The sequence below is a fragment of the Ictalurus punctatus genome, chromosome 5 (genome assembly GCF_001660625.3).
Source record: "Ictalurus punctatus breed USDA103 chromosome 5, Coco_2.0, whole genome shotgun sequence".
NCBI lineage: Eukaryota > Metazoa > Chordata > Actinopteri > Siluriformes > Ictaluridae > Ictalurus > Ictalurus punctatus.
Window position 1 is genome coordinate 1,837,768 of NC_030420.2, and position 22,138 is coordinate 1,859,905.

At 39.0% G+C, this 22,138-nt stretch overlaps 2 protein-coding genes across 2 annotated transcripts; both read left to right on the forward strand.

Moving 5' to 3' along the window:
* Positions 1–5,367: 5,367 nt before the first annotated feature.
* LOC108265440 (H-2 class II histocompatibility antigen, A-U alpha chain) lies at positions 5,368–8,164 on the forward strand. Its single transcript, XM_053680051.1, has 5 exons — positions 5,368–5,535; positions 5,792–6,037; positions 6,926–7,207; positions 7,317–7,446; positions 7,875–8,164. The coding sequence occupies exons 1-4, from the start codon at positions 5,478–5,480 to the stop codon at positions 7,436–7,438; spliced, it is 708 nt and encodes a 235-aa protein (XP_053536026.1). The 5' UTR covers positions 5,368–5,477; the 3' UTR covers positions 7,439–7,446; positions 7,875–8,164.
* A 2,995-nt stretch (positions 8,165–11,159) lies between these two features.
* Positions 11,160–14,295, forward strand: LOC108265443 (HLA class II histocompatibility antigen, DR beta 4 chain). The gene is made up of 6 exons (XM_017467756.3): positions 11,160–11,232; positions 11,511–11,783; positions 12,379–12,660; positions 13,076–13,189; positions 13,314–13,342; positions 13,502–14,295. Exons 1-5 carry the CDS (start codon positions 11,175–11,177, stop codon positions 13,334–13,336), a joined length of 750 nt encoding a protein of 249 aa, XP_017323245.1. The 5' UTR covers positions 11,160–11,174; the 3' UTR covers positions 13,337–13,342; positions 13,502–14,295.
* Positions 14,296–22,138: the final 7,843 nt, after the last annotated feature.

Genomic DNA, 22,138 nt, shown 5'->3' on the forward strand with positions numbered 1-22,138 from the left:
TATTATAATGTTGTGACTCAGGTGGTAGAGCTGGTTGTCCACTAATTGTAGGGTTGGCGGTTCGATTCCCGGCCCACACGGCTCCGCACGGCTCCGCACGGCAAAGTGTCCAATATTAACTGAAAAGTTCTGTCAGCAGGCATCACGTTCGGGACAGCCTTCAGAGTCATCATACAGCGTCACCTGTAGAACGCTGCACACAACACGCTTGTTTCTTTATTTACGCAGCAGTTAGTTCTGGTCCACTAATCTGATTGGTCGAGCAGCATTGCAAGAGTGCTTATATTCAGTATACCCGCACTGGGAATGTTTCACTGTGTGTATCACTCCACTCATCCGTGTTCACGACATAAAATACCACTTCCTAGTTCGAAACTGTTACTACAGTAGAGTTAGTGACGTCATCAGTGGATATCTCAAACTGTACTTTTCAGTAATAAACTCAACTTATGAATCTCATCAGATGAAGATGAAAGGAAGAAGAGAAGACAATTTCACCAGAAGGACGCACCTTTAATGGGAATGTACAAGTCAATGTGGACTAGCTAGCCGATGTGCTATACAGTGTGTGTAGCTTCTTCAGGAGGTTTCCAGAACCAAGCTAAACAGAACATTTGTCCATATTGTGTCTGAAATGTTAGTTACTACTAGAGGATACAGTTACTACGTCAGTTATCATAGTAATTTCTTGTTTAAATAAGTGTTGAATAAACGCAATAGAGCAGCTGGGATTAGCGACAGCACTCAAACTGCGGTCTCGTGCCTACTGCCGAATCACAGCCATGTAGATGTTCAGTATAATGCACTCTTGCGGGAGTGATATTGCTTAATTACTGCACACTGATTTAGAACGGATACCAAACTTTACACTCCATCGAGAACTGATGTAGGTGTCTGATGTTTTTATAAACTCAAACTAAAGCAACAAATTTCATTAAACTCAGAAAAGCATGATTTATCCAGTCAAAAATCAGAAAGACAGATACATACATTCAATAAATTATCTACTGATTTTTAATTTCTCAAATAAATATTTCTCCTAAAAATCATAGAGCTCTTTATTCTGCAGCTTTCAGACATCTTCCTTCCTTCCTTCCTTCCTTCTTTCCTTCCTTCCTTTTCTCCTCCTCAGGAAAAGGAGGTTTTAATGTTTGATGAGAACTTCTCAGTAAATCATGAACATAAAGCTGAATATTATTTTTTGTGTTTATTTATTTGATCAGTCTTATTAGATTCGATTATTCACTAACAAGTAACATTACGGTAAGTGTTTAACATTTCTCAATAGAAATCGTGTTAATTTGTCTGACAGAGTAAAAGATAGTAAAAGACAAACCTCTGAAAGAAAGTAAAAGACAAACCTCTGTAACTAAACACTACCTACTTCAGTAGAGCTCAAATAAAATCCATCCACTGTTCAGTAGATATCTGTTAGCTCACTAGCTATTAATTAGCCACAAAAGCTAGCTACGTAAATAGAGCCTAATTTCAGCTTGCTAATTTCAGCAACGGACCGACTTCTAACAATCTACGATTACAAATATCTGTTACATATTATACCTGTCTGGTTCTGGCATGTCTGTCACACTGACAATCCCACACTGAATTATGGGATTGCGTTCTCTGAGAAGGATACTGTACATGCGATGCTGCCTTCTGATTGGGACGGTCCTTTTCTCATGAGCGCACAGATGCTGCCTAGACAGGATGCCGGTCCTTCAGTGGACTTAAATATTTAAATGTGATTTTCTACTCATGGGGAAAGTTAAAATGCTTGAACGCTTCTACTAGTTGAGATACGTACTGTTGTGTTGGGGAACTATATAAAGTAAAACATGTCTGAATTTGACTTTACAGGCCACGACACATCATATTTAGGACGCTGTAGTGAAGCGTATAGAACGTAAATAAAGTATAGAACGTATACAGTGTATAGAACACAAGGGCGTAGATTTGCATATGGACGGTAGGGACATGTCCCTACCAATATTTTGGTAGGGCAGAATTGTCCTTACCAATATTTGTGCAAACTCGTTCGCATTATCTTTGGAGTGAAGTCATGTAAATTCCATAGCATTCTCTCCCAGAAGCTCCCGGATTTAGGCATGCTAGCATTTGATTGGCTGAAAGGGAGGAGGCGGGGCTATCTGAAGGTTCACCTTACGTGCAAATATCGAACTGCCAGTGTAGAGTACAGACACGGAGGCGAGGGCTGATCGGCTGACAATGCTAACTAAGTTATCAAGGCTGTCAGTCCATACCTCAAGCATGGGTGAAAAATTTAGTCTTTCAGATGACTTTACTCCCTTTCCTCTATTGCCTGCAGGGCACAGCATACAGAAAGTATTTTTTCCCATGACAACATGTTTTGTACTTTGTAGATATCATGCCACCAAAAAAAGGACGAGACATCAGCAGCTTTTCCCCACCCAAAGCGTAAGTAATAGGTAGTACACTAACTGTCCAGTAGCCACATTGAGTTAAAATGAAAACCTGTTAGCGACCAAACGTCACCAGCCTTGCACTGCGGAAAGTAACGTCACCTGATGTTAGTTAACCGTGTTAGCTAGCGTTAACTAGCAAGCTAACCCTGGCTTCTGTCATCTGCAGGCTAGCAGTCACGTTGCTAGCCGGAACATAAAATAGGTGCATATACGAAATGATGTTGAGTTGAATTTTAGTTTAGAAATCCCATGAAAATGTCATCATTTAATGAATGAGTTTGTCTGCAGGAAACGCAGCAGCAGGCTGAAGTAGAGCAGGATGAAACAGCTGCATCTTCAGGGTTTCAGTCGAGGTCCTAATTATTAATTTTTTGTTTTAATTGTAGGGAGGCATCAGCATTAAATTCAGCCTTTAGGATGTTCAGCAAATATACAGTATAACTTTTGAAAGTCAACATATTGGTCATGAGTTTGTTTTGAAAAAAATCTTACATCAAAACATCATAAGATCGCATTCACTCAATATTAACATTTCCCTCAGAAATAAATGGGATCCAAAGTTAACAAGTAATTTCATAGTTTACTTTCTTTTAGTCTTTGATCTGTTGCTTTGTATAATTTGTGTTTAAATGTAAATACAGATCTTAATGTAAATATAGATGTTATATTTTAATAAACCAGTTGGTTGTCAACATTAAACAGTCCCTAATTTTTCTGGAGTGGGTGTCCCTACCAATATTGAGACCAGACCTATGCCCTTGATAGAACATATACAGCATATAGAACGTACATTGTAATAATCAGTGTTCTTGAGAAATATTTCTGTCTGTACTGCTGTCTCTCATTCTTCTGACTCTCTGTCTGGCGTTGATCCTGTTTGTTATTGTGTCTTTGGGTTTGTTTCATTTGTATATACCTTGTAAATAACACAAATAACCACCACTTGTAAACGGCGCATTGTAAACCGCGGTTCGGAGGAAGTCGACGCCGTTTACGTTTAATCCGTTTCCTCTCGGTTTTGGGGTTAGCTATTCCGTTAGTTAGTTCACTTTGTGTATAGTTAGTGGGAATTTTGTTTCTGAAACTTTATCCACTTTGAAAATATTTTTTTTTAAAGTGTGAGAATAAAATACAAAGCAGACGCAAACCTGGTCTTGCCACATCTTTATTTCTTTGTATGTTGCGGCCCGATCTAGACCGGGTCATAACATCAGCCAATAAGTGTTTACTAATAAACTACTTACAAACATCACTTATAGGACATCCATCCATACATCTTCTATACCGCTTATTTTACAGGGTCACGGGGAACCTGGAGCCTATCCCAGGGAGCATGGGGAACAAGATGGGGTACACCCTGGACGAGGTGCCAATCCATCGCAGGGCACAATCACACACACATTAATACAGTACAGACACTTTGGACACGCCAATCAGCCTACAATGCATGTCTTTTGGACTGGGGGAGGAAACCGGAGTACACGGAGGAAAGAGCACGGGGAGAACATGCAAACTCTGTGCACACAGGGCAGTGGTGGGAATCGAACCCCCGACCCTGGAGGTGTGAGGCGAACGTGCTAACCACCGATCCTCTGTGTGCCCCAGTAATAGGACATACACTTTGTTTTTATTATTATTATAAAATTTGCACAGTGCCAAACATGAACCATGATACACAGTATCCAGATTTTATATACACATTTTATTTTGTTTTTTTATTTCAGACACTTTTTTGTTATTTTAAGCACAAAAGCAAAATTTAAGAACTGCATATTTCTTGAAACCCTTTTTACCATTTAAATATGATATTTGAATACTATTCATGAAGTTAAAATTCCTCTAGCACTAAAATAGTTTTAGTCCTAATGTACAGTATTCTCTCTCTTCTCCAGTAGAGTTAATGATGCAGCTGTGGTTGATCTTTATCTCTTCACTGAAGATAGAACAGGGCGAGTTGCAGACCCTGATCAGGAGGCCGAGCAGACAGGTGATAAAAGTCCCCGTTAAATCAGGACAGAATAAAGAGACGGGAGAAACATGTCTGCACTTCACAACAATCCCAGCAGTTCTTTATTAAATACAGATTTAAAAAATAAAATGTTTTCAAACAGTAAAGTGTTTTCTTTCTCAATAACCATGTCTCATGACATTTGTCCTCGTTTATCAAAAATAATACACATTTACATATCCATTTTCCCTCTTCCACATGTACAGTAGGCGCACATTTTAGAGATAATAAATAATAATAAATAATAAACTCGACATTTTTTTATCTATAAAAACATGTTAGTTATTTTCACACAAGGGAATGTCACACAAGACTAAATCCACAGGGTCATTATTCACCTGAGAGAAACCTGCTGATCTTCTACATTTAAAACACAGGCTTGTCTGACTTCATGTTCAAAAATAAATCATAAACCATAAATCATAAATCATAAATCATAGATCAGTGTTAAATTGGACTGGGATGGTTAAATGTACCACGTGACTGGGGGAGTCCCTCAATTAAGTTCGATTGTAAATAAACACAGCTTTAACATTAAACACGGATGAATACTGCAGTAATAACATCAGGACTCGGTCACTGGAGACTTTTTAAATATATAATAAAGGAATATGGACATTTTCCTCTCATTTTCATCAATCTAGTACTTTGTACATTTACAGTACACACAGCGCGTGCTTCAAGTCCCACTCTCAGACACCAGGGAACTGCATCAAGACACAAACAAAATTAAATCAATAACAAACATTACACAAAGGTCCACATCGTTAGTGTGTGTGTGTGTGTGTGTGTGTGTTTTACAGAAGAGTAAAGTGTGTGTAACTGGGTTGAGTCTCTGCCTGGACACAGCTGAGTGTGTGTGAGAGAAATGATCTGATTGGATGATTTATTTATGATGTTCTCTTCACTCAGCTGTATTTCTGACTCTGTTCAGTGTGTGTGTGAGAGTGTGTGAGAGAGTTAGAGTGTGTGTAGTCAGTGAGGAGTGGATTGATCTGAGCTGCTGATTGAACACACACTTCAGGATGAGATTATTTCTGCTCTGTTTCACACTGGTGTGTGTGAAGGACACTGAAGCACAGAGTAAGTCAGATATCATTTATTCATTTATTTATTTATTCATGAGATCAGTTTCATTCTGCTGGAGATATTTATCACTCATTAATACACACTTATACAGGGGGATGTCGGGGTTTGGGTTTATTATAGAGCTGGGGCTCAATAAAACACTTTCAGATCTTTACAAAAACTTATTAGATTTCGTTGAATCTAACTGTAATAACGTGCTGCGCTGTGTGTGTGTGTGTGTGTGTGTGTGTGTGTGTGTGAACTGCTCCAGATAAATTGCACCATTTGCAGTTGGCCGCGTGCTCAGACACGGATAAGGAGTATATGTTTGGTGATGATGGAGAGGTGGAGGTTTACGCAGATTTTGAGAAGAAGGATATAGTGAATGCGCTGCCTCCGTTCGCTGATCCGATAGAGTTCCCCGCAGGATTCGCGGCCGCCGAGGGTGCTACTGCCAACTGCCAAGCAAACTTACAGGTGCTTTCAGGAGACTTTAAAGACCAGCCGCTGCCACAGGGTGAGTAACTCCGAGTATAAAAGGCGCACACACCTACACTGAAGATGAAATCTGATCCAGAATGAAGATGTTGTAGTTGTAGATTTCTCTGTGAATTTCTGACCATCACACTGTCAGTAACGATATTAAACATTACATCCTACACCCTGCAGTTCACCGACATCACAGTCACACCACACAACCGGTATATCACACTGTTTATTTATTACCACTCCAATACAACATCCCAGAATGCACCACACCGTCACAGCCGTTATTCACTCTTCCCCGAAACACAAACTGTTTATTACATTACATTTATTTACACTAATGATCACGATCGCTTAGATCAAGAGGAACTGATAAAGTGCTGTTTATAAATCTAAATACATCCAAATAAATCGAAATAAATCTTTCCACCATCTCTTTTTTTCCTCTCTCTCTTTTTCTCTATTCTCTCTCTCTCTCTCTCTCTCTCTCTCTCTCTCTCTCTCTCTCTCGCATGCACACACTCACATACACACACACACACACACACACACACACACTCACACTCACACACACACACACAGATAAAGGTGCTAAAAGTAGATTGTATAAGTGACTTGTTATAAAATATAAAGAGCTGTTCCGAGGCAGAGGAAAGCACAGTGTTAAGTAGTGAACACACCCAGAGGGTTTAGTTGTAAATAGTCGTGGTGAAGACGCCTCTTCTGGAATTTAATCTGTTATATTTGATGTGAATAATCCTGTAATAAAGCTGCTGTCCTCAGCGTTCAGGATTAAAAGCACGGTTTAGATTCCAGAGCTGTCGGTTATGAGAAGATAAAGACGCTCAGGAGAAATAATAAACGCTCCACAGTCTCAGTGTGAGAACGATGACACACACGTGTTTATATTTCTGTCCAGACGCCCCACAGACCTCCATCTATGCCAGAAATGGTGTACAGCTGGGTTCAGAGAACACACTGATCTGTCACTCCATAAGGTTCTTCCCTCCGCCTGTCCGTGTGCGCTGGACCAAAAACAACCTGGACGTGACGGGTGAATCCTCACTCAGCCAGTATTACCCCAATGAGGACAAAACCTACAACCAGTTCTCCCACCTGCCCTTCACTCCACAGGAAGGAGACGTGTACACCTGCACGGTGCAGCACGAGGCCCTGCAGACGCCTGACACCAGGACATGGGGTGAGACCCAGTGTTCAGTCACTGATTCAGTCTGTACTTCACTTTACTGAAATAACCCTGTGTGTGTGTGTGTCTCTGTGTGTGGGTGTGTGTGTGTGTGTGTGTGTAGAGGTGAATGTTGATCTCCCCAGTGTGGGTCCGGCTGTGTTTTGTGGAGTGGGTCTGGCTGTAGGATTGCTCGGAGTCGCTACCGGAACTTTCTTCCTCGTTAAAGGAAACCAGTGCAACTGATGCTTCAGGTAACAACTTTTATTAAACTTTCCAGTTATAATATTTACTGCACTGTAAATCTCTGACACACACACACACACTCACACACACTCACACACACACACACACACACACACACACACACACACACACACACACACACACACACTCACACACACACACACACACACTCACACACACACACACACACACACACACACACACACACACATACACACACTCACACACACACTCACACACACTCACACACACACACACACACACACACACACATACACACACTCACACACACACTCACACACACTCACACACACTCACACACACACACACACATACACACACTCACACACACACTCACACACACTCACACACACACACACACACACACACACACACACACACATACACACACTCACACACCTGTTTCTGTCCACAGTGACGAGTCCAGAGGTTCAGATTCACACCAGGACGTCTCCTGTAGGTTTTTCTCCACGGATCCTGTGCGTCGGCTCCAGTTGAATTCTTCTGTTAAAGCGTTTAATGTTCTTTCTTTTTGTCCGGTTCCACTGTCCCCTGTTATTATACTGGATTTTACTGCACACATCTGTTCATAATCTTTCTTTTCCAGTGTGTGTACTGTGTAATTAATGTTAGAAGACAGAACACAAATGTAAAGGAATATGAGCGCTTACAAATAATAAAAGAAATAAACTTTATTGAGGTGAATGTGAATGATGAAGTGATTTGTTCCTCCACACGGACACTGCATGCAGGAACTGACTGCAGCAGCAGCGCGTCGTCTCTGGATTAGTCCAGTTTCAGCGTAAATAACCTTCACGGAGACATCACACACCTCACGTGTAATACGTGTTTCAGACCTGATCAGTGAATAATGTGTGATCACGTGTCAAAAGTGTGTACTGCAGATACACCTTGTTATGACCTTAACACGAAAATGACATCTGAAAATTAAAACCACTTTACCCTAGAAGTGAAAATAAATAAATAATAAAAGTAAACACACTACACACTACATGTAAAAAAAAAAAAAGTGAGAATCATAATGTGTATAAAAACTGTAAATTGTAATGTGACTGTTGACACGTGACGTGACGTCTGCACGTTGGAGTTTCTGGAGCATGTGAGTGAATGATGGACCGAGTCACTGTTTCCTCGTCTCCATGGTGGATGGAGAAATTCCTCATGATGATGTTTCTGATTGTGTTGTGATGACACGTGATACAGTCACTACAACACACACACACACACACACACACACACACACACACACTCTGCACTCACTTTACTGCATGGAACAGATTTCCTCCTGTCTTCATCATCTGCGTGTAGGTTTATTTTCTCTTTAGGATTATATTCTGTGTAATCGTCCAGGTCTCGCTGTCTGCTTTACTTTTCACTGATGCAGCTCTGATTTATTAGTGAGAAAAAAAAACAGTGTTATCCTGGAGATCTCTTCTGTTTAGACACACAGGAAATCTAGTGTAGACTTGATATGCAGGAAATTCAACATCAAGTTATCTTTTGTTCACATTTGGTATTTATTTATTTATATTCATGTCCAAGGTTCTTGAGGTCGTTCTGATACTTTTGGATAGTGAAGAATCAAAAATAGAAATACGTGAGCACATTCTACACACTCTAACTGCGCTCAGGTGCAGAATAACAAAAATACCAGTGTGGTAAAAGTAGCGTTCTCTCACACACTGAATTTACAGCTCCAAACATCTTTTATTGAAAGTTCAACATTTTGACTGTCAGGTCTTCATCAGGTACAGTGTAAACATGTGTAATAAATACAGAAAGCAAATAAACAGAAAAAAAGTTCTTTGTGAATATGATGTACATGTTTTCTGTGTTTTATATATATGGAAAATTAATAAATTATTCTACATTATTCTACATTAACATTAAAGATGCTTACCCCTCTCTTCTTTATTATGAATAAAAAAAAAATATGTATCAGATGAAAATATACAAACACCTTCAGGAGAACATTAAAACACATTCAACACAACATGTGTATGTAAAATCAGATGACCAAAGGAAGAAGTGAGGATCATTATTTACATACTGTATACATGAAGAGGATAGAAAAAAATAAATAAATAAAGGACAAAAGATAAAGCGTTCAGTACCATACAGTTCCTATAAGGTTACAATGCTAGTAAGAAATAGGTAATTAAATATAAATAAATGAAAACAATAACTGAAAGAAAGTTGGTGAAACCTAATCATCAGTCATTACAAAATAATTCTTCATATAGTTTCAGAAATCTTTCACATTTTTTATTACTAATTAAACAGAAAGACCTGATCAGTGAGTCTACATCTATCAAAACATGTGAAAGAGAAGGAAATGAACTCATCTATTTTTGTTTATGGATAATTACAAACAAATAAAAAAGTAAATAATATATTCTTTAGATCTGAGGCAGAGTCAGTGTAATAACAAATCATGACTTTCAAATTAAATTTTTGTGCAAAAATGGGGGATTTATTTAAATCTCCCTCCCTTCTGAAAACCAGCCGCGAGATACAGTGACGTCATAGGTGATAGGTCAGCGAGAGTGCATGGGGGGGCAGTTGTCAAAATAAAAGTCATGCAGTCACCAGGGATACTTTAACAGAATATTTTGTGTAATTATACTAAAATTAATGTTATGTATGTATAACTCTGTTAAAATATAGATAACTAAACAACATACACTCACACATGCATAAAATATATATGTAGATGATGTGTTTTCAGGAAATAGTTAGTGCTTTAAAAAAACATCATTAACTTTGGGGCCACTCGTATATATTTTAAAATATACTCAATAAAAACACTTTATAATGCAGGACTTTGCCTTGTTGTATTTTTTAACTGGTATGTTTATAAACCTGTCATGTATTAGCAGCTGGTGGAGAGGACAGCAGTTACTGTGCTAACGTAATGTTTGATTGATGTTATGCAGGAATTCATTTAATTTAAGAAAACAATAGACAATTTATGATGTATAATAGTTATGTAACATTATGACATTAATAACATTAAACTTTAATTATCACAGACATGAAGGAAATACCAAAACAGTCCACATTCTTCTCTATCTAAATACAAAATATATAAATATATAGAAGCTGAACTCATATCCTGTGAATATAAACATTTATTTATCCCAATGTAATAAACATTTTACTGTCATTTCATGCAGGGTGTGTTATTGTTATATAACCATAAAGCAATATATTATTATTCTCCAATAATAATAATGCTGCCCTTATTATTATTATTATTATTATTATTATTATTATTATTATTATTATTATTGATTTCTCACACTCATACCTCTGTGTAATTAAAAATGTATTTGTGTTGATAAAATAAGAAGTTATAAACAGTGAAATGTATTGAAACTCTGACAGTTTTCACAGGTGACTGTATTGGATTATACTCTGCCTGGTAACATGTGACTGTGTGTGTGTGTAGTGCAGGATTGGTGTGTGTGTGTGGTGCAGGATTGGTGTGTGTGTGTGTGTGCGTGTGTGTGTGTGTGTGTGTGTGTGTGTGGTGCAGGATTGGTGTGTGTGTGTGTGTGTGTGTGTAGTGCGGGACTGGTGTGTGTGTGTGTGTGTGTGTGTGTGTGTGTGTGTGTGCGTGTGTGTGTGTGTATAGAGTAGCGCTGTATCAGTCACACTGTACTCAGTGAGAGATCAGACCCCGAGAGGAACAATGTCCAAGCTGCTGAAGATTCTCCTCATCATACTGCCTGCAGTCCTGCACACAGCACGTGAGGCTTTTTATTAGTTGTCGTTTTTAGTTATTTAGTTTGTTTGTTTGTTTGTTTTTCAAACAAAAAGAACCGAATGTTTAGAAGGATTCAGTTTGTTTATTAAATCTGTCAGAAGAATATTACAGAACTGGAGATTTTTTATTTTAATGTGTGTTTAAAGGCAGGTTTAAATATAGAATTAGATTAAAATAAAACATAAAAAAGCGATTAAATATAAAAGTTGTGGTACTGTTTTAACCGTGGGGAAAAACGTTTTGATTGTTATTTTCTCACAGTTGGACATTCCCTGGCACAGCCAGCTTGGTGCATCTGGAGTAAAGAGGATCTCAGTGACATGGAGCTCATAGTGTCTTACATCATTAATAAGGTTAACTACCTAGAGTATAACAGCACTCTGGGGAAGTATGTGGGATACACTGAGTTAGGCATCAAAAACGCAGACAGATTTAACAAAGACCCTGCAGAACTGCAAGCACAAAAAGCCTCTCTGGACTCTTTCTGTAAGAATAATGTTGGGGGTTACTACAACGCCATCCTCAGTAAAACAGGTGAGATCACTGACTAACATAAACACCTTTATCATGTAATATTCCCAGTGTCTCCTCATTCTGCATTCCTGCACAGATTTATCTTCATTTCACAGTTTACTTACACATAATAAACTACATATAATATACACTGATCTGCTCTTCTCTAACTTATTAAATACCAAATTACACCGATTACCTGCTAGATACCTGCATAGTATTATTATTATTATTATTATTATTATTATTATTATTATTATTATTGAACTTGGATGAACTCTCACGCACGCGCTGTCCTCCAGCTAGCGGATTTAAAGGGGCCGAGTTCAATTAGAAAAACACATTTTATCTGTAGATGATGAATTTACATTTTTAATTCAATTTAAATTCTGATTTAATACAGAAATGATGAAAATATTTACAGTATGTAATGCGAGTACATCATAAGTAACGGTAATAGAATACTTTTTCCCAGGAGAAGAGTAATTGAATTGCAGTAACTGGTTATTTATGAAGGCGTTACCCAGCACTGTATATAATGAGTGACGGTAACATGTGACTGTGTGACTGTAACACTTACAGCTGTAACTGCATGTTGATGTGGTTTCATGTGCAGTTGAGCCCCAGGTTGAAGTGAAGTTGGTGAAGAAGTCAGACGGCACTCACCCGGCCACACTGATGTGCAGCGCTTACAGCTTTTACCCTCCAGCCATCTCGGTGACGTGGCTGAGGAACGGGAAGGAGATTAAAGGAGGTGTGACATCCACTGAGGAGATGGCTAATGGAGACTGGTACTATCAGGTCCACTCCCATCTGGAGTACATGCCTGAATCTGGAGAGGAGATCTCCTGTGTGGTCCAACACGCCAGCTTCACCAAACCCATGAACTACAAGTGGGGTGAGTCTGATCACCACAGTCAGATCTGAATGTCTGAGTCCACCACCATGAACCGATCTTACTTCACTAAACACGAATACACACCTGAGAAATCCTCTTTCACTCAGATAATAACTCCTTCTGTTAATAACTCCTTCTGTTAATAACTCCTTCTGTTAATAACTCCTTCTGTTATCTTTCAACAATTACACCTGATGATACGTCAACCAGCTTTCAGTCACCAACAATAAACAACTTTAACAAATCAAATCAAATCAGATTCTTCAGTTTCTGATTGTTCCTATCTGAAAGTAAAAGCAGTTCTCCATGCTGTTGGTCCGTACTGAAAAATATAAAACGCTGTTGTTTTATTCCACAGTGCCGAGTGCTGCTGTTCGGTTGTGTGATATATAATAATTAACCCTTTATACCTCAGACCCCTCGATGCCTGAACCTGATAAGAGTAAGATTGCTATCGGGGCTTCAGGGCTGGTGTTGGGGATCGTGCTTTCAGCTGCTGGATTCATCTACTACAAGAAGAAATCCTCAGGTCAGTGTCTTAACCAAAAGGAAAACAGAACATCTGAAAACTCTTATTAAAATGAAATGCTATTAATAATAAACCTGCTCCCTGATATTCATCCTTCTGCTCTATTTCTGATTTCTGTTCTCAGGACGGATCCTGGTGCCGACATAAATGCAGGTAGAGACTGACCTTGACTAGTTTACTGGATTAGAGTTTATTTACCCATAATGCTCACTGCTTGGGTAGAGTTATGCTAAATGTTTTCATGTTTAAGCTCACACGTGTATTATTATTATTATTATTATTATTATTATTATTATTATTATTATTTTGCAGGTCTCTGAGCAGAGAAACACTGGAGTGTTTGCTGAAATGTCTTTATCTGTTAAACATCTGCTTTATTCCTAATAATTAGTCTTTACTGAGAAATGAGACATTAATATGTGCATCTGAGTCTGTATTATCCTTCACCTTCATGTAGGACCAGCTTTATGTAAGATTTTGATGAAACTGATGTTAAATAACTTGATTTTAGGCTTTGTAATGGTTCTGGAGTAGAATCTGAGCTTAGAGACCACATCCAGTGTGAAATAATGTACAACTGAAGGCCTTATAATGCACCTGAGAGAATTCCTTTCATTATTAAATCACCAGCGCCCCCTACAGTCTGCTTTAACCTGGAACACTTTCTCAGTTTCAGTAACAGTTTATTATTTCATACTAACAGATCTGTATATTTCTGGTTTTGTATCATTATTCACCTCAGTTTTATTTTAACTGTAAGAACTGGATTTATTCTTGATTCTGTGTGTGTGCTGACTCCTAATAAACTTTTGGTTGTAAAAGAAATTGATGTAAAAAATAATTAATCGTAAATTATATAGATAACTATAATCAGAGAGATTTATATCATTTAGTTCCAGTTATAAAGCTGATGAACTAAACGCAGGTTTTATTAGTAAAAGTTTAATCCTGCTGTAGTACTGTGGAGTAATCACTTTTGGGTCACGCATTATGAATTTATTTCAAGCTTACATGAAGAGTCAGGTCCAGTTCGGGGCGGGAACTTCATTTCCTCTGCGAAAAATAAAGCAATGCATAAGATATAATAAACAGATTTAAAAATGAAATGGTTTTCAGTGTGGTGGATAATTTTGACTTTATAAGACGATGTTTTTAGTCAGAAGAGTCGATCGATTTATTCTGAAATGTGTTCTTTAGCTTTGAAAATAAAAGAAAAAGCCTCAGAGCTGAAATCTTGTCATTATTTGTGAAAATGGAGAAACAGTGTGTCATCATAACACACTGACCTTTGCTCAGATCCAGATTATATCTCACAGCTGCTCATGTGTGGGTTGTTATGCTGGACATTAGCATTAGGCTAACATGTTTATATGATATAAAACATACAGGAAATTTGTTTTACTAACAATACTTTAACTATTTATTTATGATCTTCCCCTGAAGTAAATGACACTTATACCTGTTATACAGGACATTACTGGACTCTATTTAAGTATCAAACGCTCTTCAATAGAAAGCTGATCTTTCAATAACGTCTTCCTCTAGTTACTGATGATGTCATAATATTCCTCTGCTGTAATTGGTTCATGTAGAAGTGGTTTCAGTGATTTAAACACTTCCTGAAAGTGTGCGTTCAGTGGAAATGGTTTCTCAGATTAAGAACTTTTATCCAGGTCGTGAATTACAGAATAAAGGTTTACGGTTCTGCAGGTTTGTGTGTGCATTCAGGACGTCCGTGATTTTATTTTATTAAAGACATTTTTAAACTTGTACTGAAAGAGGACAAATTTAACCGGTTATGTACTGGAGAATAAATATTCCATATGTACTAACTGCAGAATTGCTCAATAAACTAACAGCAATATGATTAAATATGAATATAGTTCTGTACTGAGTGATACAGTGCTTATGGCTTGTGATCAGTCAGAAGAAGCTTTTAGGCTTCAGGTTGGCTGAATCATGTAAAAATAAATAATGTTGTGTCAATAATCCCAAATCACTTCATACACTTTAAAATGATCCGGCTCCGGAGACTCTCTGTATTTTCTTTCCCTAGAGACTGAATATGTAACCGTGCTCCTGCTCTGTGATTGGCTCACACGCTGAAAAGGCTTTATGGACTTCTCAGAAATGTTCTGGATTCCTTGTGTTTCAGTCGTGTTGAACACTTAAATCACTGAAACAGGAACACATCGTTTAAAACACAGTGGAACGTTAAATAACTCGGTCTCTCTACAGAGAGACGTACTGAAGAGTGACGGCTTCATCATCCTTTTCACCAACACTGCGTTCGGGACGTTTATAAAGAGTAGCACTAATGTGAAGAATATCTTTACTTCCTCATTCTTCCAGTGTGTGTGTGTGTGTGTGTGTGTGTGTGTGTGTTGTCTCCCCTTAACAAAGCCATAGATGTTTGGTTTTGGTGTGCGTCTGTGTGGTGTGTTTATGGTGGAACTCTGGGGATTTTCTCCAAACCGGTTTCTCCTGACTGTGCCAGAAGGTTTAATTGGGTGTACTTGTTCTTCAGTGCTGCGTTCAGTAATATATATTACGCAATACTGTATATCCAACACCTAATATTATCTCCAGCGCTTTTATTATTATTATAAGCAGTATTCGTGGGAGTAAAGCGCCTGTCCCCTGAGTCTGCATCAGGCGCTGCTCCATGTCCTGTTTCTGCAGAACTGTGGTGTGTGATCTTGATCCTATTCCTATGTCACATACTGCTCTGGAACCAGGGATGGATTACTGACTGTCTCCAGAGGCCCTGGTCACCAAGGGTCACGGATTCAGGTCACAAAATGTATTTCGCCATTACGCTAACACACACACACACACACACACACACACACTCACACACACACACACACACACACACACACACACACACACTCACACACACACACACACACACACACACACACACAGCATGAATTTAAAGTCACAGAATCTGAAATAAATCAGGAAGTGTTATTAGTGTGTTTGGGTCTGAATTTGTAACCAATAAGCAGTCCGTTGTGTAACTGGATTTAGACGGATGAACGTAGACCCCATATTAAGTGTGTCGATGGAAAGAAAATGAAAAAATGAAAGAGAAGTCAGACAACATTCATTTTCCCAAACGTGTCAGGTCAAAAAACGAACTAAACCGAGCTGGAGCTTGTTAAAGAGATGATGAGCTGTGCAGGCGTATCGGAGTTTCTCTTGGTGTGATTAGTGCCGTGGACGTCTTACTAACTGTACGACATCCCAACAGTGCAAAAATTGGACACACAGACACACTGACAGATCAGACTTCACACAGTGTTTAGATAATAACACACACGTGGTATGAACTGTACTGTAGATACATTCTCATGAGGTTGTGTGTGAGTAACGTGTAGGTGTGTATGCGCTCAGTGCAGGACATCAGTAGTGCATGATTTATTGTAGTCCAGGTGTAATGTTAATGTGTGTAATAAATATATTATTAAGAATTTATAGATGATGAAATGCACAGCTTATGTATGAGTCCAGAATCCAGGAACATGACGTTGATAGCACAAAGGAAGGAGCTTTAACGTATGGTGACATGTTCTCTTGGGTTGTATGGTTCTGTAGCACCTGCCTGATGGCGTCTGAAAGAAGTGAGAGAGCAGAGGGGTGTGGTCATTAACCGTTTTCTGTCCACATATCTTTGCTCAGGTGGTGAATATTTTATTGATGGGAGCGATCAGGCATCTGATCATCTCAGGAATATTAATTACTCGTAATAGTTTCTTGATGAGTTCATGAGGAGAACAAGAACGAAGCCAGCTGACAGTCAAATACTCGTATTGCATGTATAATGTAAAGTAGTAATATATGCAGGTTTTTCTCAAATTTTTTTGCTTGGGTTTTGGGGAAAAGCAGTCGGAGTTCCCGGCCCAGGATTTAAGGCCGAGTTCACGCTACACGACTTTCAGTGTCTGTAGATCGCTGTGCTGTTCCGACTACACGACTTGCTGTCTTGTAGTCTGTCTTGCAGTCTTGAAGTCGTTGTGGTGTTCACACTACGTGATTTCTTAGCGACAGGGGCTCACACACTACACCATCTGACGATGACTGTGTCACCTGACGACTCTATCTGGTGTCCAAACTACGTTTCGTCACAAAAACACATGTGAGAAGTGACACAGATATGTGACATGAAAACGTCTGGGTTACGCATGTAACCCTGTTCCCTGAGAACAGAACGAGAAGGTGTGTGAGCTCCACGCTGTGGGAAGCGCCCTCACGCGTGACCGGTATCTGAAGCTTGTGTAACATCATGCATAGTTCTAGGCCTGCCGTGATCAGGTGACGTGGCAATTAAGTGCACCGTGTGATATAAAAACAGCAGCTGTGAAACGTACCGTCAGCCTTGTTATCTGAAGTGAAGACGCAATTCACAGACATGCCCCTGTATGGAAAATCTACACAACATCTCGTTCCCTTCTCAGGGAACAGGGTTACACGCGTAACCCAGACGTTCCCTTTCAAAGAGAACTCAACGTTGCGTGAGCTTCACGCTGTGGGAACGACAATACCTACTCCATCATACTGAGGGTATGGCCTGTATAAAATGACCCGAGCCCGAGGGTCACTGCAAGACACTCGAGCCCGGGGTGGAATGAATATCCAGGCTGTAATAACGAATGAATGTGTGTGGTGTAGACCAACCTGCAGCAGCACATACATCCTGTAAGGATACCCCTTTGGACAAAGCCTCGAGAAGGCGACCCCCCTAGTGGAGCCCTTATGCACAGAGGCGTAGCGAGACCGCGCCCCTCATAAGCGATAGAGATTGCTTCCACTAACCAATTAGAGATGTGTTGCTTCGATACAGCATCACCTCTACTGTCACCGCCAAAGCCGACCAGCAGCTGCTCCGACTGACGCCACCGGCAGTGGATGTAAGTACAGACGAACCCTTACTGGACACAGCAGGTGCAATTTCTCTTGTTGTGGTGTGAGGAACAGAGGAGGGCAGGAAGCCTGCAACACCACTGGCTGGGCAGCAGACACTGACACTTTAGGAATATAATCCGGCCTAGGATACAGGAAGGCCTTGGGTAATTTTTATGCTCATACTGAGGATCCTTGCAACATGCTCAGTAATGTCTGACTCGATAGCATTCAGTTTTGGAAGAGTAGTGATTTATAATCGCACTGTCCGGTGTCACCCAGATGAGGACGGGTTCACTTCTGAGTCTGGTTCCTCTCAAGGTTTCTCCCTCATGTTGTCTTCTGCAGCGTTTCCTCACCACCGTTGCCTTTGGCTTGTTCATTAGGGATCTAAATAATACTTTACATCCGGATTTCTGTAAAGCTGCTTGTGACATTGCCCATTGTTAAAAGTGATACAGCTGAACTGATTTAAATTATGTATACTGACTTGATTTTTTCCACATCTATTAATTATCGTACACCAGGTGATTATTATTTAGAACATGGACGCAGAATTGATTTGGGATGTCGGCGTATTTAAACTTTTATGAGTCCAGTTCTAAACAGCGGTCTGTATCATTGACTCCTCTGCTCTCAGGTGAAAACAGCTTCAGGAGATCATCCTCCCACTCATTAAATCTGGATTGTGCAGTCACTGGAATCTGAAATGGGATTTTATCGGATGTGTTTATGATGCTAAGGGTCAGACATCAGCATCTTTCAGTCTCTGTTGGTCACTTAGCATCAGTACGCTGATAATGCTTGTGCTGTTATATCTTAGCATCACGCTAACGCATTCAAACCCAGTAGGACTGATTTCAGAAGTTGTCTAAAGCACATTATTTTGCTGCATCATCATTTTCAGGCTCTTTGGGTTTCATGCTGCTTTTCCTGCAATGCAGCGTTCCCTCTTCTTCTTCAACATCATATTATACCTGTTACACAACACGCCTGTAGTGTATTTCAATCAAAATGATTATTTACACTGCCAGGTTTTTCAACATTGTCTTTTCCTAGAAATTGATGATGTAATAATATCCCTGCTCTGTGATTGGCTCACACGGGGACGTGGGCTCAGGGAAGTACGACTTCTTCAAAGCGTTGTGTTTAGTGGTTGGGGATTTTTTTTAGTTCCCTAATGTCAGTTTTCTCTCTCAGGAAAAAAGGTACTAAACTGTACATTTCCCTGATGATGGAGTGAGACCTTTATCTTTTGTACCTTTAATATGTAGCTTTCACTTGGTTTGTATTTTTCTTTATTAATGAGCGATTAGAATTTAATCTCTCACCAGGCTGATATTGTGTAGTGCAGAATTACATTACCCATCAGCCCCAGCACATCACATGACCTGGTCACATGCTGCCATGATTACTCACACCTGTTTCCTGTTACACCTAATTAGCACTCCCATATAAGTTCTGCTTTCTGTGTGTGTCTTGTGCAGGCTTTTGTTGTTTGTTGTTGTGTGGATGTACAGTACGGTTCTTGTCTCATGTTCATAGCTCATGTTTATGGTTTTTTCTTCACTTTCTTTGTTTCTTTTGTATTTCCTTTAATAAAACTTCCTGTGCTCACATCTGCCTCCCGTACACACCATTAAAGCAAAAGATAACAAAAATACATTTTAGCCTATAATAATATACAAATGAAAATGAAATAAGGATCAAATAAACATTGTTTATATTATTGTGTATTATGTACATTATTATCTTTTATATTAAAGCTGAATAGTCATATATAAATAATCCTGTTTGTTTTGTTCCACCCTGTCCACCATCCAAAGCACCTACAATGCTCACGAGAGCATCGGAACCGAACCTTGGAGCAGTGGAAGAATTCTAAAGGAACAGCTGAATCGAGTCGTTAGTGATTCCAGACTTTACTTCCTGTACTAACCTACAGGTTTGTAACAAAAAGCCCCGCCTGTGGTCTTCATTGCCTGCACGCTGACAGCGGTAGACCAATCACAACAGACTGGGACGTCTGACCAATCAGAGCAGAGTATGCTCTCTGAAAGGAGGAGTTCAGAATGAATCAATTACTGAGTCGTTTGTGACACTGGGGGGAAAAGTGGTAATGCTGCAGTTTTAATTATGAGCGCGTTAAAGAGTTTTTAAGACCTCAGACGCATGCAGATTTATCGTATGAGACCATTAAAACAAAATTTGTCACTTTTCAAAACCATAACAGATGCACTTTAAAACCAATGGGACTGATTTCAGCTTGTCAGGTGTCTGAAGCACATCAGTACAGCATCATCATGTTCATGCTCCTCTGGGTTTTAATCAGATTTTTCTTCAAACCAACATTACATTGCACCTGTTACACAACTGTAGTGTTTATTTTATTTTATTTTTTTAAGGATAAGTGTTTCCTTACTCTTTATACTTCTGATCGTGTTGCTCATGCTTTGGGCTTTCAACATCATCCAATCCTAGAAACTGATGATGTAATAATATCCTCGCCCTGTGATTGGGGGTTTGGGGGTTAGTTAGGGAGCGAGGGGAGCTTGTTCCTTTTCTTTTTTTATAGATTAGGTTAGTTAGTTCACTTTGTGTATAGTTAGCAGGAATTTTGTTTCTGAAGCTTTATCCACAGACAGGCAGCTTTAACCGGGTCATAACCTCAGCCAATAAGTGTTTACTAATAAACTACTTACAAACATCACTTATACGACATATACTTTATTATTATTATTATTATTATTAGTAGTAGTAGTAGTAGTAGTAGTAGTAGTATTATAAAATGTGTACAGTGCCAAACATAAAATAGGATGCACAGATTTTTAAAAGATTATTTCAGACCTATTTTTGCTATTAAGCACAAATCCTCTTTTGAGCAAAATTTTAGGAACTGCATATTTCTATAAACCTTTTTTACCTTTTAAATATGATAATTGAATATTATTCAGGAAGTTCACATTGCTCTGATTTTAGTCCTAATGCACAGCATTCTCTCTCTTCTCCAGTAGAGTTAATGATGCAGCTGTGGTTGATCTTTATCTCTTCACTGAAGATAAAACAGGGCGAGTTGCAGACCCTGATCAGGAGGCCGAGCAGACAGCTGATAAAAGTCCCCGTTAAATCAGGACAGAATAAAGAGACGGGAGAAACATGTCTGCACTTCACAACAATCCCAGCAGTTCTTTATTAAATACAGATTTAAAAAATAAAATGGTTTTCAAACAGTAAAGTGTTTTCTTTCTCAGTAACCATGTCTCATGTCATTTGTCCTCGTTTATCAAAAATAATACACATTTACATATCCATTTTCCCTCTTCCACATGTACAGTAGGCGCACATTTTAGAGATAATAAATAATAATAAATAATAAACTCGACATTTTTTTTATCTATAAAAACATGTTACAGTTATTTTCACACAAGGGAATGTCACACAAGACTAAACCCACAGGGTCATTATTCACCTGAGAGAAACCTGCTGATCTTCTACATTTAAAACACAGGCTTGTCTGACTTCATGTTCAATAATATATCACATATCATAAATCATAAATCATAAATCATAGATCAGTGTTAAATTGTACTGGGATGGTTAAATGTACCACGTGACTGGGGGAGTCCCTCAATTAAGTTCGATTGTAAATAAACACAGCTTTAAGATTAAACACAGATGAATACTGCAGTAATAACATCAGGACTCGGTCACTGGAGACTTTTTAAATATATAATAAAGGAATATGGACATTTTCCTCTCATTTTCATCAATCTAATACTCTACATTTACAGTACACACAGCGCGTGCTTCAACTCCCACTCTCAGACACCAGGGAACTGCATCGAGACACAAACAAAATTAAATCAATAACAAACATTACACAAAGGTCCACATCGTTATTGTGTGTGTGTGTGTGTGTGTGTGTGTTACAGAAGAGTGTGAGGAAGTGTGTAACTGGGTTGAGTCTCTGCCTGGACACAGCTGAGTGTGTGTGAGAGAAATGATCTGATTGGATGATTTATTTATGATGTTCTCTTCACTCAG